The 16,625-nt window shown below is 42.8% G+C and overlaps 1 protein-coding gene across 9 annotated transcripts in view; it reads left to right on the plus strand.

Moving 5' to 3' along the window:
• ERC2 (ELKS/RAB6-interacting/CAST family member 2) overlaps positions 1-16,625 on the plus strand; it is a 1,001,656-nt gene that overhangs the window by 807,417 nt on the left and 177,614 nt on the right. For 3 of the 9 annotated variants that reach the window (XM_060402368.1, XM_060402367.1, XM_060402369.1), the window contains one exon: positions 10,098-10,163. The exons of the other annotated variants lie outside the window; for them this stretch is intronic. In XM_060402368.1, the coding sequence (XP_060258351.1) occupies positions 10,098-10,124 (27 nt within the window). In that variant the 3' untranslated portion in view covers positions 10,125-10,163. The remainder of the gene's footprint in view (positions 1-10,097; positions 10,164-16,625) is intronic. 9 annotated transcript variants of the gene reach the window in all.

Below are 16,625 nucleotides of genomic sequence, written 5' to 3' on the forward strand. Positions count from 1 at the left end.
TGTAGTACCTCTGGGAAATAAGAAGGGCAGATGGAACTATCTCCATTACACAGATAAGAACACTGGAGCTCAGAGAGGCTGATATCTATTCAGAATCACATACCTGCAAATGAACAGGCCCCAGAGAAGGGTCTGTATCTCTGAATGCTGTCCCCGGGGGCAAACCTCCTTGGATGTCAGTATGGATCTATTTATGTAACCATGTGTACTAAATATGGTTTAATTACAGTATCAACTTCCTCTAAATGCAAATGTGCATTTTCAGTTTCCTGTCCAGTTGTAGTAAATTTTATCTCATTTTGGTTTAGTTTTCAAATTTGAATTAGAATTTCATCACATCGGTTCTCTTTCCATTTGCCCCAGCTTTCATCAGCATTATCTCCATTCTTCTGTTTGTGATATTCACTTCATTTTCCCCCATCCCCCCTGCCCTTTACTTTTCTCCATACCTGCTATCACTGTGCCAGTGACAATGTGGCTTCTTACAGCTCTCTCACTGCCCTCGAGGTACCAGAGTGAGGATCTCAAGGAGTAGAGTGCCTGGCATAGAGAGGGAGAGAAATCACTCTGGTTTACAGTGGGCCCTGGGCAGTGGATCACCAGGATCCACATTCCTTTGCTCACTCACCGATGAGCCTGTGTACACACAAGGCCTGGGACCAATCAGGCCCCCAGAGCAGAGTTAGAGGGTGCTTCCCTTGGCTCGAGGCTGCCATCGGACCAGCCAGGGCTCTTGGAGGGCTTTCAGGTAGTGGCCTCATTGTGACAGAGCTGCGTTAGATATTGTACATCCTCCACTTCAGGGTGTCCACTCTCCTTATCTCTTTCTAGAAAATTGATCGCCCTAATCCTAAATGTTACTGACTCCACTTGACGGTTTCCAGCATCCACCTGCAGATGTAAATAGTGGCTTTGGGTCCCTACTCTGCCACTCCTGTTTACTCTGTGGTCCCAGCATGTGTTGGCTCTCAGCTGAAACATGAGTTTGTACCGCTGGACACATTTCAGAGCACTGAATGTCCACTCCCATTTTCTGCTGAAAATTCCCATTGATTATGCTTGAGACACGTACTATTTTCCCATAAGCTGCCAAATACCTTGTCCACTAGAGAACCCAGACATAGATTTGGCTTTCTTTTCAAATTAGTGGTCATAGGGTCGATATACAGATTATATTTTAAGATACAACAAAATTATCCCAGTGATCTCACCCATGCTGACTGCACCTATGCTCTGCTTTAGAGAGGCTGCAGCACTCACTACCTTGGTTTTGACATTTCTGGTCTCGAAACATGTCCCCTCTACCCTCTTCTTACAGGCAGAAGAGCCATAAGGTAGAGTTAGATTCAGAAACAAAAATGAGCTTCTTGCTCTCTCACCCTCGCACCTCTGTCCATACTACACACACCTGAGCTTCCAGACTGAATTAGTCTGTATCCTGGAGAGCATTCCTGCAGGAGGGGAAATTCCAGCCAGCAGGTCCTTACTGAGATGTGGCTGGAGAAAGGTAACAACATTTCCAAGCCGCATGAGTTTCTTGGTCCCGGATCTGTCTTGTAAGCATCCCCACCCCTGCTGCTTTTCTCCTCTTCTTCCCCCTCCCGAGCGCTTGGATTTTATGTTTGGGAAACAGGGCTTTGTAGAGTCTCACTGTCCACCCAGAGAAGGAAGCAGTCACAGCAGCCCCTCCCCGGGCCCTGTTACTTCTCAGAGACCCGACTCCAGGCCTCTGGATTCCCCACTCGCCCTTTCTGTGAGATGCCGGATGGGCTTCTGTGATTGATGCCCTGCTTTCCTTGCACTTTCACCAGCAGATTAGCCAAAGTGCAGCCCTTTGAATTCTAACAAACAGACGAGGGGTTTAACTTGCTCCATTGCCCCCAGAAGATGGATTCTGTGTATAGAGTTGTTATTCCTAGCTTTTGCTTAGGGAGGAAAAAAAAAAGAATTTATTTTATGTTTTGAGGTTAAATGAATGTGGGATAAATGTATACATAGTGTCCTGTGTGTATATATGTATGTATAGCTACATGTCAGACGAACCGAGGACTTTTCCACATATGGAAGAATTTCTCAAGATCATGTTTAACTAGAAATTTCTCTCCCTAACTTCCCCTGTGTGAGTGTTTGAATTTTCATTATATATACATATATGTGCGTGTGTGTGTAAATACATTTTCATGTTTCCTATGTAGAAGAAAAATTGACTCCTATGTATCAGAATTTGCTAAAGTATAGTTTCAGGACAACCAAAAAGAAATTTGTTCCCCATGACGGTAACCTAATAAGAGAAGTTACGTGTCACAGGCTTTTAGTATCGGGTTCCCATCCAAGTTAGTATGTCTGAAGCTTGACTAAACAAGAGACGATAGAGGTGCTTTGCATTGCAAATCTAATTTCATGGCCCACTTCTTGGAAGAAGGCTTTGGATTTTGGCTCCAAGTAGGGATGAAGCCTTCAAATTCAAAACCTATGAAGAAATGTCTTGTTGGGCTAATGTTTATTGAATGGGAGAAGGGTCCAGAGATTTCAACTGTTCCTGCTCTTGGGCCAGTCCTCTCCACATCGGAGTCAGAGAAATCCTGGAATGCATCTTGAACTATATCTTATGATCCACTTGCCTCTTTTCTTTTTCTAAACAGTTAATTTTCACAAGTGAAAATATAATTGACCTTTACCATTGTATCAATTTGAGATATACAACATATGATTTGGTATATGGATATATTGTGAAATGATTACCAGAATAAGTTTAGTTAACATCCTTCACCACACATTGTTACAAAAGTGTTTTTCTTGTGCTTACTTGCCCCTTTTCAGATGCTCCTTTTATCGCAAGTGGATTGGAAGATGCTGTGTTTAAAACTCAACAGATTTTTTTTTTTCAAGTAAATGAAGTAGAAAGATACCTAGATGTCATTTTTTTTTAATCCCTCAAAGAATACCCCGAATCCCCAAAGCTACTAAAACACAAGCCAGAAGGAATATGTGATTTCTCACCATTGGGAAATAAAGGTGGTAGTTTATTTGTTTGTTTGGTTTAAGAGCAGAGGCTCTGGAATGACCCTGTCAGGGCTCTTTGTGAGGCCACAGGTAGGAAAGAAATGAGGACAAATGTCTGCACTGCTGTGGGAGGTACTCACCTGCTCCCTCCTTACTAGCTGTTATGTGCTCACCCAACCGTTTCAGGCACAGGAGAGGAAGGGAGGTGGGGTGACACAGCTCTTAGGAAAGCTAGCCATGCAGATGAGCAAGTTACTGCCAAAGCTGTGTAATCTGGGTGTGATGTTAACTCCTTACATGTAAGCACGCAAGGGCATGATTTGATAAACCCTGCCAGGTAGGGTCTTCATATCTGGGGAAAAAGACAGAGCTGCTTAATGCATCAGGATCCTCCTCTTAGAAAAGGGTTTTTCCTTAAAGGCAATTTGAGCCTATTGAAGATTTCAGTCTTACTCTATTTTGGATAAAATTGTTTTTCTCCCCTTTCACTGATTCCTCTTAGTTTTAAACCTTGTGGGCAGTATTAGGGTTTCATTAAGAGATTTGTTGCAGCATCCTTTGAGTCAACAGGGGTTTTCAGACAGTCTCCCCTCCCCAGCTTGTAGATGTAACTCATCTTGGCATCGCGGAAGGGTTGATTCCTTTTCAACTTGCTGCTTTAATCCGGTCACATTTGTCTAAGAGGCAGCTCTTTAGCTCCCCCATTGAAAGGGGGTGGCCAACTTTGAAAGGTCTGGAAGCAGGGAAATCCATTTTCTCTTGCTAAACACCATTGCCTTTTTTTTTCTTGAACTGATGTAATAAGGGTCATGTCGGACTTCCATGCCCCAGGCACTTGCAGCACTCAGAAGATAAGGAACCACAGAAAAGAGAATTGAAAACATTCTTTAAACGTAAATGGACACACAGTGTCAAGGGGCTAGGGAATTTGGTTGCCCACTAGCCAGATTCTGCAAACTACTGTATTTGTGGAACAATATCATTTGAAAAATTGTTTCAGCATCTGTATTTTAATGACAGGTATAAACCATAGCTTTGAATAGCCCAGAGATGTTAAAATAACTAAGGATGGTTTAACACACTGTCTGATCCTTTTTTACATACACCCTTTTGCCTTTGGTCTTAGCACAATATCAAATAAATTGTTGTAATAGTGACAACCTATGAAATGCCACCAACAAGGGCGGTGTGCCCAGTTATATTTGTATACATTTTTAAGGTCTACAAGTCAGGTTAATTTACATTCTCCAGTTTAATTCACACAGCAGCCCTGTGAAGTATCAGGGCCTTCTGATTCTTTTTTCTTTCTGAGGCACTTGAGGACATGAAAAGTCGAGGGGCTAGGGAATTTGGTTGCCCCCTAGCCAGGAAACAGCAGAGTCAGAATCATGCTAAAAAACACAATTTTCACTCTGTTTAACAAAGCCAAGCGTTAATGACTGATGGATGAGGGAGTGAAAATAAAGCCTGTCTCCACCCCACCCCTTTTTTATGGCTATCTGGCAATGGCTCAGCTTTTAGCAGATGTTGACTTTGGGCTCTGAAAATATATTCTTGGCCAGTATACAACCTTCCAGCATTTTTATCTTCAGCTGGGTATCTTGTATCTTTCAGCTGAGAGAGCTGGCACCACGCACTAAAGATTGGTTTGTCAAAATTAACTTTTTCTTGAAGGAAATAGACAGCTAGTTTTCATGTCACCCTATAATGATAGTTGGAAAAAAATGAGAAAGTGCCTAAAGATGCTGCATTAGAAGTGAAGGAGAATGTCCCACAAGCTTCTCAAATGTTCTCCATGGCTTACCAAAGAGGATTTAGATGGCCCCCTGCCTCAGGGGGTCCCGGTGTGGTAGACTTGCTGAGAACCAACCAGGCTGCACAGGCTTGCTTGCAGTCTCTGCATCTCCCTTGAGAAACACCCGTGTGTATCTTTTACAACATGGACATCGCCCATCATATTTTCCCTTAGCCAGGGCCGTTCAGCTCTCACCAAGTCAGGTTAGAAGAATAAATCAGAAGTGCAGCTAGTGCCATGAGAAGGAGGACTGAACCATTCTGGGGAGAAACAAGTAAACACAATCTTGGCAGCACCTAAGGAACTCTGAAATCCAGGCTGCCTTCTCTATTAGAGGACTCAAGTCATTCAGAAAAGCAGGGGCCAGTCTTTATAGGCTTTCTGGTTTGAAAATGCATGTTAAATTCCCACATGTGCTGTGACAGAGCGTGAGGGGTATGGGGGTGCTGCCTTTTCCCCCAGGGACTTTGAAACTTGGTGGGGTGCTGCTGATAAGCTGTATAAGGGACATCTGCCGTATGCATGTGAGGTTGTCTTTCTTCCAAGAGCCAGAGAAACCCCACCTAAGTTGTACCATCCAGTCCCAACCAGGACCTTCAACAGCTTGGAAAGAGATAGCATGGAGTCCTAAGGACTTCAGAGCTGAGCTGAGCAGGACCCTCAGGTGTTTCCGGGGGCCAAAATGAGGGCTTCTCTCTGTGGCTTCAAGGTCCACATGTCAGGAGGGTGAATCTTTGTGGTCAGATGGACTGGAATTTGACCCCCGCTCCACAGCTCCTGGCCAGCTATACTTCAGTGACCTACCTCATCTTTGTCCCTGAGCCTGCCTTCCCCAGTCTGCATAAAGACCCTCCCCAGCCCTGTGTCCTAGTGATTCTTAGTGAAGAAACACTGCAAGCCATCCCATTCTTTCTAACCTGGAGCCGGTGCTAATTCCTGCTGGCTCATTTCTAGCCCAGGTCAAAAATTAATTAACATTTGTAAACAGAGCACAGAACAGGTATCTGAATCTAGAAAGGACTTGGCTATTCTTTGGGAGAACTTGTCTGCAAATGGGTACCACAGGCTGTGACAGATCAGATTATCTAAGAGTTTGCAGCCATTCCTGACCTCGTCACATAAACAGAGACATCGACTTATGGGCTATGCATTCTAGGAGGCAGGAGAGGTGACAGACACAAATGTGAGGTTTCCAGAGGAAAGGTTTGGACTTGACCCAGAAAGAAAACCCGTTAGTGCCCTGATAAGGCTTGATGCCCTTATCTCCAGGCTCACACCCCTTGCTTTCCTTTGTATACACTTGATTTCCCTAATTCTGGCCAAGCCTGCAGTTTAGAAATGCTGAGAGTTGCTGCTTTGCTCAAACCCGGGCACAGGACGCATCATACACCCAACACTGTGGCTTGCTTCTGTGACTTGCGTGGCCAAAGTTTGCAGAATGCTGGTGCTTGAAGTTTGCAGACAGTATCAGAGGAGCCATGAACTTCTAGGAGAAGTAGGGGTGGATCTGGTGACTGCCCACACCACACCCTGTCAGTAACCAGGACGGTCACCCTGCTTGTCCCACCGGGAGACCATGTTGAACTTCCTGGCAGAGACAAGTGGTTGAGTTCTTACAGAGCCAGTAGGCTGATTTAAAAGTGATGCATCCATAATTTCATTCTAATCTTCAGTTAGGATGAGTGTGACAGTAAGGTCCTCATTAGGAACCTAGCCCTTCGATTTCAAGAAAAAAGCCAGCTATCAACTGAAAGAAAATTGCAGGGGGTTTTGTGTTTTTCTTTAAACACCAGCCCTGTGATGGGCTGAGGCTTGCCTGCTGGCTATACCAAATACCTCAAAATAGAGACCAATTAAAGGTTTACACTGGTCTGTTTATCAGGTCATATCACAGAGTTCCTTCCCAGACCTCCATGGCTGGGCTAATAAATGTCCCCACAGCAAGTCTCCCATCTTGTCAGTGATGACTCAGTCACTTTGCTCTTAGATCTTGTCATCAACATAGCCCCTTGAGCAGCCCATCCGGTGAGGGATTTTGTTTTATCTCAGTATTTAGAGAACCCCATTAGAGCCCAGCATCTGGAACTGAAGGATTTCCATCAAGTCCTCATATCATCTCTGGAGCAATAGATACATCCTGAGTTTATTTGATAGTTAAGCCTCCTCCCTGTTTAAAATGGGCTTTGTGGTCACTGTGCTCTGGGCTTCAGCCCACCTTGGATGTTCCATCCCCAGATGCTGTGGACAAAAGCAGATGGATGACGGATGGACTAGAGGTTTTTTTCTCATCCAGATATTTTGGCAACTCCTGGCATAGCAATCACTCACAGGGACAACACACAAGGGAGCAAACACCAGGCAGCCTCCAGAAAGCCCGCTGCAAAGTCGGTTTGAAAACAGAAAAACAAGGGAAGGAAACTGACTCTCCCAGGCCTGATAGATGCATTTTAAAACTTCAAGAATTTCTAAATAACTTGGCATGAAGTTAGGGATCAAGTGACATTTATCTGGTTTTTATTTTTTTGGTCTCCAGATTTACATTTCTGGGCAGTAAGGTTGCTGAACAAATTAATATTTGCATACAAAGATGCAGGCGGTGCAAGAGTCAGACAGCTGTGAACGTTTGGAAATATTTGGGGCTCCGTCTCTGATTAGCTCCTGCATTTTTGTTTTTTTATTCCCCAAGCGGACACTCACTCTGACCCAGATCACTTGGTGATTAGGGTCAATTCATGTTTAAGCTTTGAAGATTAGAGAGACCAGAAATGGCCACCACTTCCCTTTCTATTTTCTTTTAAATACTTTTAACTTCAGAAACTAGGAACTTGAAAGATATGCATAATATTCTGAGCGCAGTGAAGGAATGTATCCACATTTCTGCCATGTTAAACGTTAGCAAAGTTTATATTGGACTGTCATATTTCTTTACTTTATTCACCAGCATACAAAACGTCGATCTCAACATCTGGCTTTTAATAACCCTCGACATCTGGGAGCTCCTTTTTATTCCTATGGTGGACGAGGCACAGTAGTGATATTGGCAGTGTGTATTTTTGAGCTACAACTCCTGTCTGCTTCAATCATAATTAATTACCACTTTTTAATATATTTAATTTGCTAAAAGTAATTTGCATTAGACCACACTTCAGCATTAGAAAAATAGTTATAGATTTTGGTAACAGTGGCTTTCTTTCCTCCTTCCTTCTTCTTTTTCAAAATTTAAAACATATTTGGATTTGAAATAAACTGGATGTCTACATGCTGTTGGTTTTAAATGCAAAATGAAATAAACTGCTCAGCAAAGGGAATGATTTTACAGCCATTCAGAAGCAGTCAGCAGGGTCTATAGGCTGCATTTTGAGGAAAACTGCCTATTTTTTTGTGTGTGACTTTGGCAAATCATAGCATCTCTCTGAGTTTTCCTGCAGCAGTGACTTTGGGAGTCAGGAAGCTTATAATGAAAGCTAGGACCTCCATCCAAAGAAATATACTTACACACATACCCACACCATTCTGTATTGAACTGCAAGGAATTGCTAGACCCTTTGAGACCCATTTGTGGATGCTTGAGGGATTCCCTGCTATACTTTCCTTCTTTATTAGCATAAAAAAGGACATAAGCTTTTCTTTTCTCCAGGAACTGAGAGAAAATTGAATGAATGTAATAATCCATATTTCTCAAATTAGGTAGGGAAAAGGGAGGTTCATTGCCAGGAGCAATTACTAGACTATTACTATTACCACTGTAGTGGTAAATAGACACAGGTAAATTTTACATGAGGAGGAGACCCAAGTAAGATGATCAGTTGAACTTATGTGGGGCCAGAATATTACTAACCAAACTGTCAGTGCAAATTCGTACTGAGTTGTCCAATTCGGACTGTGTGCAAATCATTTGATTGACTCAAATAAGTGGGACATTGTTAATTCTTTGGGCTGTAGTCTGGTGAACTCCCTTTGTCAGAATAGTATTTTTAAATATACAAAATAAAATTCACAAAAATACAAAAGAAATCATATGAAAACTCATTTCAAAGACCATAGATCCAAATTCTTGAGCAGATAAAATCATCTTAGCCTTGTTGGCAAGATTAGGTCAAACTGTATGAAGTTGCTGTTTTTCTAGACCCAAAATGGCCAACAGTGGGCATTTTCATATAATTCAACCTGATATTACAACAACTTAAGCAATATGGATACATATTGTGAGAAAATGCTTAAAGTTATTGTTTTTCCTGTTCCTGGTTTTCAAAACAGAGAAGCCAATCATGGGAAAACCTGGGTTTTTCAGGGCTTTGTTAAAAGACACAGCTCCCAAATTACGTGTGAGACCAGAATATGAACCACTGGGTTTTCTACACTTTGTTTCTATCCTTGCAGTGAGCAGTGAGAATTCTTGTCCAAAACACGACCTTGTGACGGCGGATATACTTCTGTCTGTATAGATTCAATTTCCTTGCCCATCCACCTCTTCACTAAGTGAGGAAAATGGCCTGAACCATTCTGGAAATGTTTTTAACAAGAATTTAGACCAAATAAGTTCCCATTTATCCACAGTTGAGCACAATTTTAAGTTAAACAAAACTTCCTTTCTACAAGCATTTTACTGAATTGAAAGTTTACTCTCTTTGCTTTGAAACTTATTTGACTGCAAATGTATAATCACTCCATACAAATGTATAATCATTCCATGGTGGGCACATCCTCTTTTATGCTGAGAATAAAATAGAACCTGACAAATCCAGAAGATCACAGCATGTTTGAGCCTTTGTGAAATAACCAATGTGAATTATCGCATGCTACAGAAGTTCGTTCCACCCAAGTTGGTGGAATTTTGGTTTTTTAAAAAATTCTTCTTCAGCCTTTATTGATACTTCAAGCTTAAGAGAAATTAAGGGTATTTAGTTACTATAATTACTTCTCTGCTTACTTAAAAGGTTTAATCTACTCTTTAGGCATATGCAATTCAGATTGCATGCTTTCCAAAAAAATAATCATCTGCTAATGTAGACTAATTTTAATCTTCTAATCCAATCTTGACACAGAGTCAGAGCCTGGTGGGTGGAATGTTTTTGTGTGGGGGTTGCCATAGATACAAAACTGTTATGTATTTGACAAGTCAGTGATGTGGAACTTTAAGTTACTATGGATTTTTTTTTTTTCCTCGCTCTTTAAGATTAAAAAACAAAGTGAAGATCAGTGTGCCTTTGCAGTGCATCCCAGTGTAACTAACCTTCTCTTCTTTCATTCCGGTGCTCCCCTCCTCTCCGTGCACCTTCTTACCCCTGGCCGGCCGCAGGATGACGAGGAGGGCATATGGGCATAGCCGGGCCCGTAAACCAAAGTTCCAGTTTTGTTTTGAGGGGTGAGAAAAACCATCTTTTATATCCTTTTCCTTTTAAAATTGTGTTCTAGTGTTGTATTGTGTGCGTGCTCGGTTGTGCTCACTGCTGTTTGTGATGTGCCCTGTGTTTGCTTCTGTGTGCCGTGACCACCCCCAAGAGCTCCCTCCTCCATACCCCCCTCCCTGCAACCACATTGTTGTTCTGCCTTGTTGGGGCCGGGTTGAGTACCATTCAAATGTTTCTAAGTTGTTTAAGATGTAAACTCTGCCCTCATTAGGGTTTATCCACACTTTTAAAGGCATGATTGTGGACTCAGAAATTGTCACAGTTCTCCAGTCATGGTGTTCAGCCGTCTGCTCGCTCTTACCAGATATGCCAGTGTGGTGTAACTCCCATGTCCTTCTGGTTGTGCCAAATGTTTGGCAAGGAATAAGGAAAACAAAGCTATTTATCTTCCTGGAGCTGAAACTATCATGTGTAAGAAGCCCATTTAATGAATTGTACTCTCTTCTATGGCAGTTCTGAAGAAAACACAAGGAGCAAGCCATAGTAATGGTGAATGGGTAACTGTATCTCTTTAAATGAACTTGAATAGAAATGTTAATATTGACAGACTCATGAGTGGGATTATATCTGTTGCTTTTTGACAATTGCGTGTCTACAGAGTTTTACATTATTTCCATGCATTGTGTTTTTTTCAGAGGATTTTGTTTTTTTAAAGGTTGATTTTTATCTATTGCGAACCCACTGTTTATTTCTTGGCTGTCTGCATTATAGTTGAATAGTGGTGCATGTAATGCTCTGTGTTATTAATATAAAATGGAACATTGAACTCTGTCGACTTTTGCCATTGGGAATCACACCTCTCCGGGATACTGCAGGCTGTTTAGCACCAAGTCACAAATGCTCTGGAGCTGAATATATCTACCTATGGTGACACGGACTATTCTGTTGAAGTCGGTGACATTGTATATGAGCATATATATATCTATTCAAAACAAGAAATGTGGTAGATTGTGTGCCATAGTCAGAAGTACTCACCATGCAGTTCTTTTTCTGGGACAAATGTGAAATGTCCCAGGTCTGTGATTGGAGAGGCAGTTCTTTAGGAGAAGTAAACAGGTGTGCCCTTCTGCAAGTCTTGCACTCATATTATGTAAACAGTGGTTCTTCAGATGAATTTGAAAATAGTAACTGGTGTGTTTCGCCCGTGGGTGACAGTTTTCATTGACATTTTTCACTGCTCGGTTGAACCCGTCGAAGGTCCCATCAGTGAGTCAGACTGCTTTCTCTGGTCCTTCAGGGAACACACAGAGGTTTGACTTTCATTTACAGCATCTTTCCACATAGTTACAGATGTAACACTTCCTGGATCTGTTGACCACCAGTAGAACCTGCTTCCTGGTTACATCTCCCCTTTTCTCCCCTCTTCTCCCTTTCTTTAGTAAAGAGGAAAACAGTACAGAATTAACTCTTCCAGATGCAAAGTGGTTCCAAAGGGCAACTTGTTGATATAGGGAGGTAGGGAAACCAGAGAAATGCTAAAATTTGTCTGAGAGACTCCCTATCTAGAGAAAAGTTTAAGAGAAATATGGCCTTTACTGATATGGAATAGCTAATAAAGATGCAAATTGACCTAAAACAGCTCTAAGTGAGAAGGAAAAATTTTATAATGTTAGTGAACATATGAAACCTGCCCACAGCATGCATGTGCTGTGCATGCATGCACAAGCAGGCAAAGGAAAATTCTGTGAGTTTGGGGGGTGCCTAGAGAAGTGTAAGTCCTTCTTGGGGCTCTTCTGCCATCGTGTTGTAGTGTCAGGACTGGGCTGCGTTTCTGTCTCCTCCTGGATGTGTGCTGTGCTTAGTCATTCAGTCATGTCCAACTCTTTGCAGCCCCGTGGACTGTAGCCTGCCACACTCTCTGTCTACGGGGATTCTAAGAGCAGGTTGCCATGCCCTCCTCCAGGGCATCTTCCCAACCCCGGGATCAAACCCATGTCTCCCACATTGCAGGAGGATTCTTTACCATCTGAGCCACCAGGAAAGCCTCTCCTCCTGGAAAATAAAGACTCTATTGGTCTTTCACAGAATTTTGACACCCCAACCCCCCGCCTTCCACCATCCCCTGACACAGAAAGCTTGTCATTTTCAGGATGAAACTGGTGCCAAGGCATATAGACAGCCTTGCTTTGCTCAAGGGAAGCAGAGATAATGGTATTAAATCCCCATCCTCCTTATTCCTTTATGAAATTTCCCCAAACACCATGTATCCCAGAAAACAAATGCCTTCTGAAAATTAGTCAATATATAATCCCGCTTTAATATATTGTAATAAATTTTATAGGCTTCTGAGGAAAACTACTTATCTTTCTTTATGACTCCTTTAAACAAGTTTGCTCAGATATCCTCAGGCCTTTAAAACCATATCTTAAGGATTTAAATAATGAGATACTGGGAGAACCTTCTATTTCTGAACAGCCGTTGCATGTTTTGAGTCGCATTACAATCTGTGGGGCCTAAGGAGATATTAAATTTATAACTAAAGATGGATAATAGTGGCACATTAAAAATTAACTGTTTTGAATATTTTGATTTATGGCCCTTATAAAAGAAACATTACAAGAAGTTATTTTACTAGGCATCAGTAATATGCTTATAATAGCATCATAAGCCTCTGACTTGAATCTGGTGTTTTGGTGTTGAAATGGATCATAATTTAGGAAAAGTCGCTCTAAAAATTACAACAAATTGGAATTAGCATAACAACCCTGACAGCTCCTCCCTTTTTTGGCACTTCTAGATACTAGCCTAGGCATGATTCATTTGTCTCACTGTGATTATCCAAGGGTGGTGTTTTCTGAGAGCAAAGTGGACTGGGGAAAGTTTGCTTTTCTGAAGAGTTTTGACAGCCCCTAGAGCTAGTTGTTTCCCCCATAAACCTCACACCCTAGCCCAGTATTATCAGCATGTGACCTGTGTAGTCCATGGAACCCTGAGCTTGGCTTCATGCTCTGCTGTCACTGTCTTGAAACTGTTAATAATTTCTGAATGAGGCACGCCACAATTCATTTTGCTCCGGGCTCCCCAAATTATGTGGTCTGGGCTGGTTAGATCCACTGTGTATTCCTATATGCTGCCTCTAGCTCCTCTCCAGGCCCCCTCCCTGTTGGCTCATCCCCACTTCTGTTTTCTTATGGCTGGAATTTACCTTCCGCCTGCCTTATTTTTCTGGTTTTCTTGCAGAAACCCGATGGGATCACATTTCCAGCAATTTGTTACCCTCATGGGCATTACCAAGATGTGTATTCAGCCATGGGCCCCTTGTGTCACCCCCCAATTTAACTGTGAAAATGTGCTCTTGGGGCCCTTCTGCATTTTCTGTCTTGCTTTGAAAAGTGCAGGAAAAGCAGCTGCTTAATTTCTCCATTACTTTCCTTTGGGAAAATCCAGTTGATGTGACAGTGATCTGTGTCAAAAAATAAGCCTTCATTTCCATTGAATGGAGGTGCCTTCCTTGCACCCCCAGGAGGCTCTTTAGTTTGTGAATATTCAGTGAGGTGAGACAGTGGGGTCCCTTGCAAGATCTAGGGCCACACCTGCCTTGACATTTGAATGTTTCAGCTTTTACTGTGAACTCTTGTAATTGAGCAGACATAGAGTACAAAATCATTTTTATTTCTTAAACCACTAGAAAAGAATAAGTCTTTTTAGATTGAAAACATATGCAAATGTTTAGGACCCGATTCATAAAAATACAGATGTGGGCATTAACAAGTTTTGGCACGGGACCGCGATGCTAGTAGATGAATCCTGTCAAAACGAAGCATTGTAGCTCTATGCCAGCAGCACATGGACAGTGTTTGAGTGAGTGTGCTTATGAATTGCAGCGCGCGTAGACTTGAGGAAGGGAGTTTGCACACGCAGAAGCGGTGCTCGACAGCTGGTAGAGCTCCCTGGCATGCCGCCTCTTAGGAAGAATGAGGAAGGAGATATTTTACTGTGCCTAGAAAGTTTATGTTAATACATTCTGTGCCTTCTCTTAGCAGAAAAGGTCTGGGCACAAAGCCTGTGCTCATTCTGCCTGTCCTGTGCTCAATCTCCTCAACTGAAGTCTTAGTTTCTCTGCAAAGTGGAGGTTTCCTTTTATAGCCGCTGGGCAAGGTTACCAACTAGTGTTTTTAATTCAACCCATCTCTTTATGGCTGAGGATCTGATAGATTCATCTTTTTGTGCCATCAACTCCTAAGACTTTTCCTTCCTTCATTCATTTATCCAATCATTCAATCATTTTTCACCTGTTCATCTGTTCTTTCATCAAATGGTTAAAATCTTGGCTAGGTGCTGAGAAAACAGTGATGCATAAGATAGACATTGTTGCTACATTGTTGGTCTTAAAATATGGTTTAGGGAAACTGTCTATAACAATTTAAACGTATGAATGGAAAATATACACTTTGGTCGATGGAAATTGGGAAGGTACTAAGACTAACAAGAAAAACCTACTCGAGCAAAGGCCAAAGGTAGGAAAGAACTTTGTGGGCTAAAGGTGCTTAAAACCATGACTCTGGGTAAAAAATAAGACAGTAAGATGAAGATGAAGAAGTGGGAAGGGGCCAAATCATGTAGGGCCTTTTAGGCTTAGGTAGGGGGTTTGGGTTTTAAGCCTAAGGAAAGTAAAAAATAGAAAATTAGAGGATCTTAAGCAGGGGCATGACATAATTCACTTCATGTTGTAGAACAACCCAGGCTGCTGTGTGGAGGATGACATTTCATGGCAGGAAGAGCAGAAGTAGGGCTATTCCATCATCTGTGAAGGGATGGCAACCCACTCCAGTATTCTTGCCTAGAAAATGCCATGGACAGAGGAGCCTGGTGGGATATATTCCATGGAGTCACAAAGAGTCAGATGTGACTGAGCGACTAACACAGATGGTGCTGACCCAGGGAAGCAGTGGGGGATATGCAGACATGTGGATAAATTGGAGATGAGACTAGCATGTGAAGTCACAGGACTCAGATGAAGAGTTAAGAGAAAAGACTAAAGCAGTTATACCTCCAGATTTCTACCTTGAGTGTCAAAGCTGGGGCATACCACTGTTGGAGGGTAAGGGCTGAGTGGGAGTCTTCTTCTGTTCTCTCTTCCCCTGGTGTCCAGTCGGACTGGCCAAGGAGAGGCAAACCTTTGATCCTCTATTTTCTGTTTGCCTGTATGTCAGCAGAGAAATCTTTGGCCTCTCATTGCAGTAATGGACAGGCTGTCAAGTTTCAAGCATAGCTGGGGTCCAACTTCTGGAGCGTGTGTCTCTTCTGACTCTCAAGGAAAAGGAGGAAATTGAATATCAAAGACTGCAAAGAAAAATCAGTCATAGAGTAGGGAGACAGGTGGGCACAGTGGTCTACAGAAAAACCAAGCTCCTGAGGTTGTATAAGATAGAAAAGGATGGTTCTTGCAGTTTTTCTTGAGGAATTCTGCCAGTGAAGGCATACCTCATGAGATTTGGGAAGAAGAAAGTGAAAGTGACAGTGGAGTCACTCAGTCGTCTCTGACTCTTTGCGACCCCATGGATTGTAGCCTACCAGGCTCCTCCCTCCATGGGATTCTCCAGGCAAGAGTACTGGAGTGGCTTGCCATTTCCTTCTCCAAGGAATCTTCCCAACCTGGGGGTTGAACCCAGGTCTCCCGCATTCCAGGCAGACGCTTTAACCTCTGAGCCACCAGAAGTACCTACTATATGTTTCAGAGCCACTGTGGACAAGGGCTCTGCCTACTTTCAATGGCAGAATTAATTCCTGGGCAAAGTGAGATGCTTTCTTTTCTGCTTCCCTTCTTCCCCAATTACCTTCTCTTTTGGCTTCTCTGCTCCTCTGGAAGATATCTTATATTCAAGCTTGTAAGGCTATTCTTCAGAGCCACAGCTTGAATGTCTTACCCCAAGTCCTTTCAGTCATCAGTTCATTCCAAAAAAATTTCTTCATCTCAGCACTGGAGTTGAGGCAGTGAAAAAAGTACAGTTCCTTCCCTGGAAGGTCCTTAAGCTGATGTTCATGAACCTCCAAGGGTCTGCCAACCCCTGGATGTGGTTAACAGACTTCAGATGTGGGGATGTGTGATATATGTGCATCCTCCGAGGACAGAGAGTATCTTGATCCTCAGCACATACTCCAAGGGGCCGATGACACAGAAAAGGTGAAGAGCCACTGACCCTTGAGACACTGGGCGACAGTGTGGCTCACAGCGTGCTCTCTGGATTCGGACCAGACTGGGTTTGGATCCTGGCTCCAGCACTATTTGGCTAGATAACCCGGGGCATGTGTTCTTCCCTCTCTGCTCTGACATTTCCTCATATGGAGAAGGCTGTGCACACCTTCCAGGGCCATGGTGAAGATTAGATGAGTTGAGGTAGATGAGATGCCTGGCTGTGGCTGGTGCACAGTGAGGCCAGTCCCCATGAGAATATCACTGGTATTGTTTCTCCAGT

Source organism: Ovis aries, chromosome 19 (assembly GCF_016772045.2).
Source record: "Ovis aries strain OAR_USU_Benz2616 breed Rambouillet chromosome 19, ARS-UI_Ramb_v3.0, whole genome shotgun sequence".
Lineage (NCBI taxonomy): Eukaryota > Metazoa > Chordata > Mammalia > Artiodactyla > Bovidae > Ovis > Ovis aries.